At 39.4% G+C, this 16,434-nt stretch overlaps 2 protein-coding genes and 1 non-coding gene across 3 annotated transcripts in view; all 3 read left to right on the top strand.

The window, feature by feature from the left end:
* The window catches only part of LOC142335945 (mediator of RNA polymerase II transcription subunit 13-like), a 177,974-nt gene that overhangs the window by 26,696 nt on the left and 134,844 nt on the right, over positions 1-16,434 (top strand). The gene's annotated exons all lie outside the window — the stretch shown is intronic.
* Positions 1-16,434, top strand: part of LOC142335949 (uncharacterized) — a 30,006-nt gene that overhangs the window by 9,034 nt on the left and 4,538 nt on the right. Inside the window, exons 6-8 of the mRNA XM_075384362.1 lie at positions 469-583; positions 897-987; positions 1,619-1,969. Of these exons, the coding sequence (XP_075240477.1) occupies positions 469-583; positions 897-987; positions 1,619-1,969 (557 nt within the window). The remainder of the gene's footprint in view (positions 1-468; positions 584-896; positions 988-1,618; positions 1,970-16,434) is intronic.
* Trnan-guu (transfer RNA asparagine (anticodon GUU)) lies at positions 750-823 on the top strand. The gene has a single exon. It is a non-coding gene; the product is annotated as a tRNA-Asn (tRNA).

The following is a 16,434-nucleotide window of genomic DNA, read 5'->3' on the forward strand; positions in this document are numbered from 1 at the left end:
GACTATGTGCGTCAAATACAAAGTAGAAGCTTTCCTATTTACAAGGACAAAATTAGATTAAAATTGCTATGAGACCACTTTTAGGACTAACATTACAGCCCCCTCATTGGCGGTTAAATACTTTTAGGAACTGTTTTCTTTCTGGTAGAATATTATTAGGAGAGATCCAAATCTTTTTGGACCCCCCCCCCCCCCCCCCAAAAAAAGTACTTTGTGGTCCTTAGAGCCCTTATTTTTGTTTATAATAAATTGCCCGCACCGGTAGACAATTGAATGGATTTTTGTTTCCGGTAGTCAACAACAAAATGGATCTATTTAATGGCAAATAACGTTCCATTGAGGATCATTCACAGAATGGATCCGTAAATACCAAAAGGGTAATAAAAACTGCTTCTGACAAAGTGGGAGCCTGAACTGAGAAAGAGTGTCGTGCTAACTATTAGAAGGAACCTGACATTGTTGTTTCAGTGCATTAAAAGACTCGAGATTCGCGCCCATATCTGCCGATGAAATTCCAAAACTGGTCGTTTCTGTCTCTGTACTGCTGCATTTCGAAGGAGCCAGCGGCTGGGATGATTGGGAGGTATGTTACAGATTAATTTCTTTCGTCCTAGTAAAATGCTTCACGATTCTGTTGTAACATGCACTGATTCACGTAACACTGATTGAGAGCTTCTGTATCCTTTTACACGTTAATATACGTTCACTATTGGAGCACTATATAAATTCTCCAAGGCTGGTGGTGATCAGCTCTTGTGGCGCAATCGGCTAGCGCGTTCGGCTGTTAACCGAAAGGTTGGTGGTTCGAGCCCACCCAGGAGCGATTGTTTTGATTGTTTTTGCTGTGTTATCTGTCTACAAACATTCTACAGACTCAATTTTAATGTCTGCTTTAGATCGGCTTACACGGCCTGAGATTGGAGATAGAAACAGATCGTGGTCAAAAGAAAACAGCTACATATCTACCTGAAGTCGCCTCCGAACAACGTTAGTACTCAACTTTTATTTATGGCTAAGGGGTAGATCTAAAGATCAGAAAACCATTAGATTAGATCTATCTAAGATCAAAAGATATCTAAAGATTAGATAACTAAAATTCTCAAAGCCCTATTCCAATCAAAAGAAACTGAGGCGCTGTGTACTCGAGTTTTTTTAATGAGATTACGAATTTGGCCATACCTCAGCGGCCTGTAGGATATCTGAAGTCATCAGAACGAAACAAATTATAACGACCCAACAAATGTACTTATTGTTAATTTCCATTTACTGTACCTGCCCCATGGGTAAGACATAGCTTCAAGCACTTGTATAGAGATCATTTCATCAGAACATTGCAGTCAAAACATGGAGAATTTGTTGGACAGTTAGCCAAACAGAAAACAATCAATATTTTCAATTTTCATTTTCGTTTGCATTTATAGACATTTTTGGTGCGTCTGGTATTTTCACTATGCATCAATAAAAATTTCTGTTAGTGGGATCTGATAAATTAAGAGCTCGATTTTTTTTGAGTTTTTTTTTGGGAAACTAGCAGAAGAGATCCTAATTGTTCGAACACTAAGCGCAGGTTTAGAATATTTTTTTGATTTTATTAATTTGTTTCCATGTGCTTAAATAGGATGGACAAAGAAGCAAACTATCGACTCACTTTTACACAAGAGTGGATACACTGGTCGTATCAACTCGGAGGTCAGGAATCGGATAAAACTGACCCGTTACAAGAGCGAGAAAGTGACTCTGTCCTACTTAGAGTACTGCAACAGGAAAGCTATAAAACAACAGCCTAGAACTGGCAGTGGAGGTAGTGGTGGTAACGGAAACCAGCAGCAGCAGTCATTAGTGCTATCTAATGGTGTGTCCTCTAACCACCACCCCCACTCGCACCACAATCAACAGCATCACCTCTCTAGTAGCCTTCTCCAACAGCAGACCTCCTCCACTGAAGATAGTCCAATGCGCGGAGGCAGTGGTACATAATTTCACACCACAAGTTTTTTACACACAAAATGAACAATCCGCTATGCTCACAGAATATTTGGCTTGCCCCAAAGTGCCACACCACCAAAATAAGAGATCAAGCATCTTTTCTGTTGTCACACAAGCGGTTTTACTCTTACACCCCTATGGCATTCATTACGATTTTCCGTATACGAACTCTCTCCATTAAAAAATACATGTAGGAAAATAAAAAATAACGGAAAATAAAAAAATGACGGAAAAAATAACGGAAGTTAATTGTGCCGAGGAGGGTGATTCCTCTGATAAAAAGGGAGTGCTTGGTGGAGAAACTGTGATCAAAGCCTTTGACAAGCCGCTCAGCTCTAGTTAACTGATTCTTGATGAACAAAGATATCGAAAATAAACATTTGAGGCAGTTATTTTGATACTTTTGGAAGAAACCCAAGAGAGTTTAACCCATTGTTGTCTGGCAGATTTGACTTGGCTAAAAGAAAATTTCAATAGCTGACCGACCACCATTGTAATAGTTACTTAGTTAGTTAGCCATTGTATTGTTAATAGAGAACAAATTACTTTTGCATGTACGAATTGAATCGTGTAATGTACAGATTTGAGACGAGGCCAAGCCAAATCGAAAACAGCCGGACACTTGTCAAATGCTAGCACCCACTGAAGCACCCACTTTTTTCTGTATTTTCTCAAGAATATAAACTACATGACAATCCCAGAATGTTTTAAAGCTCAACTAAGAATTAACAGCGCATCAATAAGCTGGCAATTTATTCATCTGTTAAGAACTCGCAATGAACAAGAGAAAACAAGCATTTACTTACTTCATGATTTTATATAGTGTACATGTTTAATGGCCACCATATATGTATACCATATATAATATATACCTATTATAGCGGGCCTAGTTTTTTACAATCCAAGGTATTTCGATAGCATTGGTGCGCTGTTTTGTCTAAGATGTGCTCACACTTGGTGAACCGTGATTTTTTTCAAGTTACCTTTAAATTGGTACTGGAACAAATTTGTTTTTGAAAGCAACATTTTTTCCACTGGCGGCAATTTCACTGCTATCTTCAGTGTTTCTTCGCCTGATTGAGTTTAAAATGATACATATTATTCTTATTGTACCTATTCGCAATTACGTGAATTCATCAACGGGTAGCTACTACTTTGTATCACCTTGACACTATTTGTTTCATAAAAGTTTAGTGAATATTTAATTTTTGCCCATTTTTTGATATTTGTCGTTATTTGTAATGACTTTGACACTCTTTGTTCTCAAAATGTTTAATTGCACTCCAACAAAGCTTAGTCTTTTTATGCGATTCTGCGACTGGCCGATTTTTTGTCTGACCAATCTGACTTTTTGTCCTCGAAAACGGGATAAACAGGCATTGTGCGGAGGGCATTAATTTCGCTTAGAGCCCTAAGCCTTACTATGACCTACCCCCATTGCTTGACCCCACCAACGCTTGCGCCCTGCCACACACAAACATACAACGGCTACCCACCTATTGCTAGGATGTCGAAGCTCCAGCTGGCTACTACCAAAGTCAACCGCTCGCCGGCCGTTTCAGAGCAATCTGCTCGATGTTAGTCGATTTTTGTCAAATGAATTTTTGAGGTTTTGTTTTTTTGATCGTTTAATCTCATTAGGCACAGGTCTCAAGGCTGCTTATGTGAATGGTAATCGATTTAATTGGTTCAGTTCGAAGCTCATGCTTTGTAATTGTTGAATGAAATTTTGGAGGTTTTTGTTAAATTTGTTTTATGACTGCTTTCATCTGTTGATAAGGATTCTGCAAATACTCGAATTAAGATATAATTCTGTTAATGTTGTGCATGTCTTTCACGCTGTTCATTTTAAAATATGTTAGAGAATTTGAGTTTTGCTATTAGTTGTTGTATTTGTTGCTGTCTTATCACCTTATGTTATTAATTATAGGTCTCATAGGTTGCTCATGCAGATTTAATTATTCAAAATATTTATTTCAGTTTTTAGTCTAATTTGTCAAATTGTTTTTAACTTGTAAATGTTTGCTCTCATTTCGAACAAGCAAATTGGTTTTCAATACGCTGATCCTAATTGTAAACACACTTGAAATGGTATTTCTAAATGTTTTTCTAAATTTGTGAAGCTGTGTTTATCTTTTTGGTTGGAATTGTTTAATTCGTCAGTAGTTTTTATCTTGACTCAGTTCTTGGGATTTTCTTGTTTCAGGATTTGTTCTGCATTGTTTTCTTTCTTCGCCGAATAAAAATTTATGTCGCTTCACCTTTCACATCTTGTTCAACGCCTTGCCTGAAATCTAACCTGAAATGTGTCCAACAGTGCTATGGAGTCATATGGACAATGGCTTGCATTTGTTTTATTTCAAAGCTTCTCGTTTTTGAAAGATAGAATGGACCGATCAATCCCAAATTGGAGATCGGTTACGACAGGGTTCGTCTTTCTGACTACATGGGTCTTTTTTTTCAAGTTTGAGTACGGTTCGATGTTTTGCCTCGAAAATAACATCGAATATTGTTAAAACGCCCTTTCCATGACCTGAAAGCCATTCTTTAAGAAATCGTTGTCTTACCCGACTGCATGTTTCTTGGAAGGCCTTAATTTCATCCACTTCTCGTTCTCTATATAGTATTAATAAAAGCATTGAGATGCCTTTGCCTCCTTAAAAAGGTTGTCAAATTTGCACGACTCAAAGATCAAGTCTTCTTGAAAGGGTTTTTGTTTTTGGAGGATCGCTATAACTTTCTGATATTCCAAGAACTAATTGCAGCATTATCATTGTTCAAATCATAGAGCGTTCAGTCAGCTAACCGTTTCCAGGTGTCTTACAGAGGTCGTTGTCGACGACTTTGGCATCTGTGGAACCAAATTTATTTTTGCTAATGGTAATGAGGTGTCCAGTGAAGTGTTTTTTGTATGTTTTTGCTGGTCGCGCTATTTTTTCAGAAGTTGAATGGTTCCGGGCTGGACTCATCTGAGTACGTGGGTTGTGTTTTTACTGTTACTTGAGGGTCACTTTGTGTTGAGTGGACTGTTTGCAAATGAAAACCGGACGGTTGTTATTTTTAGTTGACAGTCCGCTGCATCTGATATGCATATTTATGACCCAACTCTAGGGCCCAACTCTACCACCTCTGAGGTGACCAGAAGACTTAGAGCACTGGTTTTGAGCATCTTCGTTAAAGGGGTCCTGTCCGATAATAGCAGTCAGGATTATTATTAAAGATGAATGAATCTACGCGCATATTTCATGCCAAATAATTTCACCTTAACAAAAACATAGTAAACAAGTTATTACCTTATAATTTTAGTTGACATCGGAGAGATGAATTAGGTTAACGCTGCGCTATATGTTGATGGTTGCTCTGACTGCAGTTTCTGCAATTTTTTGTATTACCTCGGAAATAACAATTGACTAACTCTTGCAATTACTAAAAGATGCTTTGTTTCAGCTCTATCTGGAAGATCGTTCAATGTTGAAAGAATAAGAATTTTGGAGATTTTGATTTCGGCTTGTCGCAGCAGACTGTCAGATATTGGAGTAGTTATTGCAGTGAAGGCAACTTGGGTTGTAGTCCATTTGTGGTTGATTTTTTCACGTTTCATGGGGACACATATTTTGCAATAAAATCATTGCAGCTGTTATCGGAACCAAACCATGCGCATATTGTATCTATTTGATAATTTTATCACAATAATTAGGCTAATTCTGATCTTTGTTCCAAAAGCTTTCTCTCGAATATTAATTATTCCCTCTAAAATTTCCCCCTTGGATTTCTAGAACAATAACTGAACTTAGGACAAGATTGCCTTCAGTAACCCCAATATGCAATTCCGAAAAAAAATATGGGCCTTCTGAGCACGTTGGGATTTTGTTATGAGATAAAATTGGTTTTCATTTGACATTGTAACCGAATGCACTGCCATCCTCATTGAGTTTATCTATTTATTTCAAGGCTGTCATCTACTTAGCCGTCATTTTTGTCCCATTGATGAGTCAAATTTGGGTCTTCATTCGTATCGATGAGAGGAAGTGTAACCACAAGATACATTGACAGCTTTTGGATCAATTTGCGTTCCACCGTCCTGGAATTTTATTAGTTTTTGTCACTAAAACTATCTGATGGTGTCTTTAACGAGTTTCTGACGGCCGTATAAATGGCAGACAGAGCTTTCTGATATTCGTTAGATCAAGATCTTTTGTTGGGCTCTTAAATGCGTTCTTGGCATCAATCGGAAATAGCTTCGGTACGATCTTTAGGAAAGCGTTGCTAAAGTATGATGCGTCCGCTATGAATAGCATGAGTGATAACACTTTTTTTCAATGCACAGCTGTACGTCCTCCCCATTAATTGGATCTCGATGAACGCAGTTCAGTACAATTCTTCCTTCAACTCTGCTTAAGGCCTCGGCTGTGCCAATAAATGGTCGTGGAACTCCCAACAATTTATGGTCTACAATCAGACCAGAGGGGTCTCCGTTTTCATTTCTGCTGGCTAATTTAGACAGTGTTTTGCAGAGATCGCTTGAGTATTCATGACGTCAGTAATTGTCGCCGTTACCCTGCATCTAAGTCAGATGGACCATAGCTTGCAATTGTTTTTTGCGGCATGGAACGGTCAATCCCGATTTTTGAGATTGGTTCATGGGTAAGCTTTCTTCCTATATGGGTGGGGTTCTTTTTGAAGTACGAATAGTGTTAGAGATTTCCCCCTGAAAATCACTATCGGATCTTTATTTTCAAAGCATTCGCTATCTTACCCGTCTGCATATGTTTTTCAAAAGACTTAATTTCATCCGCTTCTCTTCTATATAATTTCGTATAGCCCCTGAAGTGCCTTTGCCTCGTTGAAAAGGATTTTTTTACCTGATCCAAAAAATCAAGCGTACCGGCCAAAATTTTTGTTATTGGAAGATCGCTTTGACATTCTGATCTTGTAAGAAGTAAATGAGTCATTATCATTGCTAAAATCTTCGAGTATTCAGTCAGCTGCCCATCTCCAAGTGTCTTAGTGAAGAAGATGTTTGAAGATGGTGACCTTTCCGAAGACTACTTTATTTTCTTTGATGTCTAAGAGTGTTGGCTTCCAGTGAATTTTTTCTGGGAAATTTTTTTGATGGTCGTCATATATTGTACAGAATTTCCCATGGCTCCGAGGGTGCCTCATCTGAGTGCTTGGGGCTGTTTTCTACTGTTGCTTGAGGTTCATTTTGTTTGAAATTCCAATGCTGATCATATTTAATTGACAGGCCACTGCATTTCATATGCATGTATGTGGCGCAACCGTAGCTCTGTGCTCTACCTCTCTGAGGTGACCAGAACATTCAGAACACTGGTTTTGAGCGTTTCACATTGTTCTAAAGAGGTTGTTGTTCTAGAAATGATATCAAGATTTTCGATAAAGATGATTAAATTTACGCGCAAAATTTATTGGAAAATGATACTACATCCAATAAATCATTACATTGGATTGAGAAAAGAATACCGTCTCGACAGACATAAGACTTGCTTAAGAAAAATGGTGAATTGAATAGAGGAACTGTGTAAAATTGAATGAAGTCGTACGGAGTCAATTCCATGAGGTGTATTTTCATGTTAACACGGTTATTATTTATGGCCTATTTTTTTAGGAAGATGAAAATTGGCTTTAGGAATTTGATACATATGGTGTCCAATAGAACTGGTTATTATGCAGTAAAGTAAAAGAAGAAATAGAGATGATCTTTGAATCCTGCTACAATGCATACTGATGCAAATTGATAGGAAAATATTGATTGACTGCATTGAAGAGGTCAGTTACTTTTTCTTGATGTACCAATTACTAATTGTTATGCATTGCGAGGTATGCATTGCGAGGTATGTTGTTATGCATTGCGAGGTATGGATCTCGATGAACGCAGTTCAGTACAATTCTTCCTTCAACTCTGCTTAAGGCCTCGGCTGTGCCAATAAGTGGTCGTGGAACTCCCAACAATTTATGGTCTACAATCAGACCAGAGGGGTCTCCGTTTTCATTTCTGCTGGCTAATTTAGACAGTGTTTTGCAGAGATCGCTTGAGTATTCATGACGTCAGTAATTGTCGCCGTTACCCTGCATCTAAGTCAGATGGACCATAGCTTGCAATTGTTTTTTGCGGCATGGAACGGTCAATCCCGATTTTTGAGATTGGTTCATGGGTAAGCTTTCTTCCTATATGGGTGGGGTTCTTTTTGAAGTACGAATAGTGCTAGAGATTTCCCCCTGAAAATCACTATCGGATCTTTATTTTCAAAGCATTCGCTATCTTACCCGTCTGCATATGTTTTTCAAAGGACTTAATTTCATCCGCTTCTCTTCTATATAATTTCGTATAGCCCCTGAAGTGCCTTTGCCTCGTTGAAAAGGATTTTTTTTACCTGATCCAAAAAATCAAGCGTACCGGCCAAAATTTTTGTTATTGGAAGATCGCTTTGACTTTCTGATCTTGTAAGAAGTAAATGAGTCATTATCATTGCTAAAATCTTCGAGTATTCAGTCAGCTGCCCATCTCCAAGTGTCTTAGTGAAGAAGATGTTTGAAGATGGTGACCTTTCCGAAGACTACTTTATTTTCTTTGATGTCTAAGAGTGTTGGCTTCCAGTGAATTTTGCGGTAATTTTTTCTGGGAAATTTTTTCGATGGTCGTCATATATTGTACAGAATTTCCCATGGCTCCGAGGGTGCCTCATCTGAGTGCTCGGGGCTGTTTTCTACTGTTGCTTGAGGTTCATTTTGTTTGAAATTCCAATGCTGATCATATTTAATTGACAGGCCACTGCATTTCATATGCATGTATGTGGCGCAACCGTAGCTCTGTGCTCTACCTCTCTGAGGTGACCAGAACATTTAGAACACTGGTTTTGAGCGTTTCACATTGTTCTAAAGAGGTTGTTGTTCTAGAAATGATATCAAGATTTTCGATAAAGATGAATAAATTTACGCGCAAAATTTATTGGAAAATGATACTACATCCAATAAATCATTACATTGGATTGAGAAAAGAATACCGTCTCGACAGACATAAGACTTGCTTAAGAAAAATGGTGAATTGAATAGAGGAACTGTGTAAAATTGAATGAAGTCGTACGGAGTCAATTCCATGAGGTGTATTTTCATGTTAACACGGTTATTATTTATGCCCTATTTTTTTAGGAAGATGAAAATTGGCTTTAGGAATTTGATACATATGGTGTCCAATAGAACTGGTTATTATGCAGTAAAGTAAAAGAAGAAATAGAGATGATCTTTGAATCCTGCTACAATGCATACTGATGCAAATTGATAGGAAAATATTGATTGACTGCATTGAAGAGGTCAGTTACTTTTTCTTGATGTACCAATTACTAATTGTTATGCATTGCGAGGTATGTTTCTTGCAGCAAATTGTCTCATAACCTGCAAAAATATGAAGTATCGTCTGGTTGACATATGCGCATTCAGCGTCAATCGCACGCTAGAAATGCAGGCCACTCACGAACACGCACTCAGCAGATTTTTAAATGCACTATAGTTTTTTACCTCTATGCAATGCGCGTATAGTAACAATACAACCTGGTACTTAGATGTCGTTCCCACTGGGTTGGCCGCACACCGCAATCGCCCGAGGTCTACTGACCCTAGAGACCACCGACAGCACGGAAGCTAGAATCGAGACGCACTGGGGTTCTGTTCTCTCTGCGGTCTCGGTTCTAGATGATGTGCTGTCGGTGGTCTCTGAGGTCCGTGGTCCCGAATTCTGCCTACTCTCTGAGATTAGGAAACATTTAGTGCACAGGAACAGCGCAGCACTTATGGCAAAGCTTAACAAGCCTGTTCCCACCACGCAGCCAAACCATGCGCATATCGTAGCGTTTTTATAATTTTATCATAATAATTAAGCTTTCTCTCGAATATTAGTTTTTTCACCTAAAATTTCCCTCTTGGTTTTTTAGAACGATAACTAAACTCAGGAGAAGATTACCTTCAGTAACACCAATTTACAATCCCGAGAAAAACTGGGCCTTCTTAACACGTTCGGATTTTGTTATGAGATGAGATTTGTAATCATTTGACCACATTGTAACCAAATGCACTGCCATGTTCGAGTTTATCTAATTACTTCAAGGCTATCATCTACTTAACCGTCATTTACGTCCCATTGATGAGTCCAATTTGGGTTTTCGCGCGTATAGATGAGAGGAAGTGTAATCACAAGGTACATTGACAGCTTTTGGATCAATTTGCGTTCCACCGTCTTGGGATTTTAATAGTTTTTTAATCAATAAAACTATCTGTTGATGTCTTTAACGAGTTTCTGACGGCCGTATAAGTTGGCAGACAAGGCTTTCTGGTATTCGATAGATCAAGATATCTTGTTGGGCTGTTAAATGCGTTGTTGGCATCAATCGGAAAGATAGCTTCGGTACGATCTTCAGGAAAGCTTTGCTAAAGTGTGGTGCGTCCGTGATGAATAGCATGGGCGGTGCCACTCTTTTTTTCAGGGCACAGCGGTACGTCTTCCCCAGTAATTGGATTTCGATAAACGCAGTTCACTACTATTCTACCTTTAACTCTGCTTAAGACCTCGAAAGTGCCAATAAATGCTCGTGAAACCCCCACCAAGCATTCATCGTTGACATATGCGCATTCAGCGTCAATCGCACGCCAGAAATGGAGCCCACTCACGAACACGCACTCAGCAGATTTTTAAACGCACTATAATATGAAGTAGTACAGAGTCAATTCCATGAGGTGTATTTTCATGTTAACACGGTTATTATTTGATGGCCAATTTTTTAGGAAGATGAAATTTGGCTTTAGGAATTTGATACATATGTTGTCCAATAGAACTGGTTATCATGCAGTAAAGTAAAAGAAGAAATAGAGATGATCTTTGAATCCTGCTACAATGCATACTGATGCAAATTGATAGGAAAATATTGATTGACTACATTGAAGAGGTCAGTTACTTCTTCTTGATGTACCAATTACTAATTGTTATGCATTGCGAGGTATGTTTCTTGCAGCAGATTGTCTCATAACCTGCAAAAATATGAAGTAACGTCTGGTTGACATATGCGCATTCAGCGTCAATCGCACGCCAGAAATGCAGCCCACTCACGAACACGCACTCAGCAGATTTTTAACTGCATAGTTTTTCACCTCTATGTATTGCGCGTGTAGGAACAGCACAACCTGGTACTTAGATGTCGTTCCCGCGGGGTTGGCCGCAGACCGCAATTGCCCGAAGTCTACTGACCCTAGAGACCACCGACAGCACGGAAACTAGAATCGAGACGCACTGGGGTTCTGTTCTCTCTGCGGTCTCGGTTCTAGATGATGTGCTGTCGGTGGTCTCTGAGGTCTGTGCTCCCGAATTCTGCCTACTCTTTGGGATTAGGAAACATTTAGTGCACAGGAACAGGACAGCACGTATGGCAAAGCTTAACAAGCCTGTTCCATCCACGCAGCCAAACCATGTGCATATCGTAGCTATTTGATAGTTTTATCACAATAATTAAGCTTTCTCTCGAATATTAATTAATTCACCTAAAATTTCCCTCTTGGTTTTCTAGAACAATAACTAAACTCAGGAGAAGATTACCTTCAATAACACCAATTTACAATCCCGAGAAAAACTGGGCCTTCTTAACACGTTCGGATTTTGTTATGAGATGAGATTTGTAATCATTTGACCACATTGTAACCAAATGCACTGCCATGTTCTTTGAGTTTATCTAATTACTTCAGGGCCATCATCTTCTTAACCGTCATTTACGTCCCATTGATGAGTCCAATTTGGGTTTTCACGCGTATAGATGAGAGGAAGTGTAATCACAAGGTACATTGACAGCTTTTGGATCAATTTGCGTTCCACCTTCTTGGGATTTTAATAGTTTTTTAATCAATAAAACTATCTGTTGATGTCTTTAACGAGTTTTTGACGGCCGTATAAGTTGGCAGACAAGGCTTTCTGGTATTCGATAGATCAAGATATCTTGTTGGGCTGTTAAATGCGTTCTTGGCATCAATCGGAAAGATAGCTTCGGTACGATCTTCAGGAAAGCTTTGCTAAAGTGTGATGCGTCCGTGATGAATAGCATGGGCGGTGCCACTCTTTTTTTCAGGGCACAGCGATACGTCTTCCCCAATAATTGGATTTCGATAAACGCAGTTCACTACTATTCTACCTTTAACTCTGCTTAAGACCTCGAAAGTGCCAATAAATGCTCGTGAAACCCCCACCAAGCATTCATCGTTGACATATGCGCATTCAGCGTCAATCGCACGCCAGAAATGGAGCCCACTCACGAACACGTACTCAGCAGATTTTTAAACGCACTATAATATGAAGTCGTACAGAGTCAATTCCATGAGGTGTATTTTCATGTTAACACGGTTATTATTTGATGGCCAATTTTTTAGGAAGATGAAATTTGGCTTTAGGAATTTGATACATATGTTGTCCAATAGAACTGGTTATCATGCAGTAAAGTAAAAGAAGAAATAGAGATGATCTTTGAATTCTGCTACAATGCGCTACAATGCATACTGATGCAAATTGATAGGAAAATATTGATTGACTGCATTGAAGAGGTCAGTTACTTTTTCTTGATGTACCAATTACTAATTGTTATGCATTGCGAGGTATGTTTCTTGCAGCAAATTGTGTCATAACCTGCAAAAATATGAAGTATCGTCTGGTTGACATATGCGCATTCAGCGTCAATCGCACGCTAGAAATGCAGGCCACTCACGAACACGCACTCAGCAGATTTTTAAATGCACTATAGTTTTTTACCTCTATGTAATGCGCGTGTAGTAACAATACAACCTGGTACTTAGATGTCGTTCCCACGGGGTTGGCCGCACACCGCAATCGCCCGAGATCTACTGACCATAGAGACCACCGACAGCACGGAAGCTAGAATCGAGACGCACTGGGGTTCTGTTCTCTCTGCGGTCTCGGTTCTAGATGATGTGCTGTCGGTGGTCTCTGAGGTCTGTGGTCCCGAATTCTGCCTACTCTCTGAGATTAGGAAACATTTAGTGCACAGGAACAGGGCAGCACTTATGGCAAAGCTTAACAAGCCTGTTCCCACCACGCAGCCAAACCATGCGCATATCGTAGCTATTTTTATAATTAAGCTTTCTCTCGAATATTAATTTTTTCACCTAAAATTTCCCTCTTGGTTTTCTAGAACAATAACTAAACTCAGGAGAAGATTACCTTCAGTAACACCAATTTACAATCCTGAGAAAAACTGAGCCTTTTTAACACGTTCGGATTTTGTTATGAGGTGAGATTTGTTATCATTTGACCACATTGTAACCAAATGCACTGCCATGTTCGAGTTTATCTAATTACTTCAAGGCTATCATCTACTTAACCGTCATTTACGTCCCATTGATGAGTCCAATTTGGGTTTTCACGCGTATAGATGAGAGGAAGTGTAATCACAAGGTACATTGACAGCTTTTGGATCAATTTGCGTTCCACCTTCTTGGGATTTTAATAGTTTTTTAATCAATAAAACTATCTTATGATGTCTTTAACGAGTTTCTGACGGCCGTATAAGTTGGCAGACAAGGCTTTCTGGTATTCGTTAGATCAAGATATCTTGTTGGGCTGTTAAATGCGTTCTTGGCATCAATCGGAAAGATAGCTTCGGTACGATCTTCAGGAAAGCTTCGCTAAAGTGTGATGCGTCCGTGATGAATAGCATGGGCGGTGCCACTCTTTTTTTCAGGGCACAGCTGTACGTCTTCCCTAATAATTGGATTTCGATAAACGCAGATCACTACCATTCTACCTTTAACTCTGCTTAAGACCTCGAAAGTGCCAATAAATGCTCGTGAAACCCCCAAGCATTCATCGTTGACATATGCGCATTCAGCGTCAATCGCACGCCAGAAATGGAGCCCACTCACGAACACGCACTCAGCAGATTTTTAAACGCACTATAATATGAAGTCGTACAGAGTCAATTCCATGAGGTGTATTTTCATGTTAACACGGTTATTATTTGATGGCCAATTTTTTAGGAAGATGAAATTTGGCTTTAGGAATATGATACATATGTTGTCCAATAGAACTGGTTATCATGCAGTAAAGTAAAAGAAGAAATAGAGATGATCTTTGAATCCTGCTACAATGGATACTGATGCAAATTGATAGGAAAATTTTGATTGACTACATTGAAGAGGTCAGTTACTTTTTCTTGATGTACCAATTACTAATTGTTATGCATTGCGAGGTATGTTTCTTGCAGCAGATTGTCTCATAACCTGCAAAAATATGAAGTAACGTCTGGTTGACATATGCGCATTCAGCGTCAATCGCACGCCAGAAATGCAGCCCACTCACGAACACGCACTCAGCAGATTTTTAACTGCATAGTTTTTTACCTCTATGCAATGCGCGTGTAGGAACAGCCCTACCTGGTACTTAGATGTCGTTCCCGCGGGGTTGGCCGCAGACCGCAATCGCCCGAAGTCTACTGACCCTAGAGACCACCGACAACACGGAAGCTAGAATCGAGACGCACTGGGGTTCTGTTCTCTCTGCGGTCTCGGTTCTAGATGATGTGCTGTCGGTGGTCTCTGAGGTCTGTGCTCCCGAATTCTGCCTACTCTTTGGGATTAGGAAACATTTAGTGCACAGGAACAGGTCAGCACGTATGGCAAAGCTTAACAAGCCTGTTCCCACCACGCAGCCAAACCATGCGCATATCGTAGCTATTTGATAGTTTTATCACAATAATTAAGCTTTCTCTCGAATATTAATTAATTCACCTAAAATTTCCCTCTTGGTTTTCTAGAACAATAACTAAACTCGGGAGAAGATTACCTTCAATAACACCAATTTACAATCCCGAGAAAAACTGGGCCTTCTTAACACGTTCGGATTTTGTTATGAGGTGAGATTTGTAATCATTTGACCACAATGTAACCAAATGCACTGCCATGTTCTTTGAGTTTATCTAATTACTTCAAGGCAATCATCTTCTTAACCGTCATTTACCTCCCATTGATGAGTCCAATTTGGGTTTTCACGCGTATAGATGAGGTACATTGACAGCTTTTGGATCAATTTGCGTTCCACCTTCTTGGGATTTTATTAGTTTTTTAATCAATAAAACTATCTGATGGTGTCTTTAACGAGTTTCTGACGGCCGTATAAATTGGCAGACAAGGCTTTCTGGTATTCGTTAGGTCAGGATATCTTGTTGGGCTGTTAAATGCGTTCTTGGCATCAATCGGAAAGATAGCTTCGGTACGATCTTCAGGAAAGCTTCGCTAAAGTGTGATGCGTCCGTGATGAATAGCATGGGCGGTGCCACTCTTTTTTTCAGGGCACAGCTGTACGTCTTCCTCAATAATTGGATTTCGATAAACGCAGTTCACTACCATTCTACCTTCAACTCTGCTTAAGTCCTCGAAAGTGCCAATAAATGCTCGTGAAACCCCCAAGCATTTATCGTTGACATATGCGCATTCAGCGTCAATCGCACGCCAGAAATGGAGCCCATTCACGAACACGCACTCAGCAGATTTTTAAATGCACTATAGTATGAAGTCGTACAGAGTCAATTCCATGGTGTATTTTCAGGTTAACACGGTTATTATTTATGGCCTATTTTTTAGGCAGATAAAATTTTGCGTTAGGAATTCGATAAATATGGTGTCCAATAGAACCGGTTATCGTGCAATAAAGTAAAAGAAGAAATAGAGATGATCTTTGAATCCTGCCACTCTTTTTTCAGGGCACAGCTGTACGTCTTCCCTAATAATTGGATTTCGATAAACGCAGATCACTACCATTCTACCTTTAACTCTGCTTAAGACCTCGAGATTGCCAATAAATGCTCGTGAAACCCTCAAGCATTTATCGATGACATATGCGCATTCAGCGTCAATCGCACGCCAGAAATGGAGCCCATTCACGAACACGCACTCAGCAGATTTTTAAATGCACTATAGTATGAAGTCGTACAGAGTCAATTCCATGAGGTGTATTTTCAGGTTAACACGGTTATTATTTATGGCCTATTTTTTAGGAAGATGAAATTTTGCGTTAGGAAGTCGATAAATATGGTGTCCAATAGAACCGGTTGTCGTGCAATAAAGTAAAAGAAGAAATAGATGATCTTTGAATCCTGCCACTCTTTTTTCAGGGCACAGCTGTACGTCTTCCCCAATAATTGGATTTCGATGAACGCAGTTCACTACCATTCTACCTTTAACTCTGCTTAAGACCTCGAAAGTGCCAATAAATGCTCGTGAAACCCCCAAGCATTTATCGCATGCAATCAGGACAGATGCGTTATCACAATTCTAGGTCTTCGTTTTCAATTCTTCTGGCTAATTTGATCAATGTTTTGCAGAAATCGGTTGAGGATTCATGACGTCATTCATCGTCTCCGCTACCTTGCATCTAAGTCAGATGTACCT

Source organism: Convolutriloba macropyga, chromosome 3 (genome assembly GCF_964194025.1).
Source record: "Convolutriloba macropyga chromosome 3, txConMacr16.3, whole genome shotgun sequence".
In the NCBI taxonomy this organism is placed as follows: domain Eukaryota; kingdom Metazoa; phylum Xenacoelomorpha; order Acoela; family Convolutidae; genus Convolutriloba; species Convolutriloba macropyga.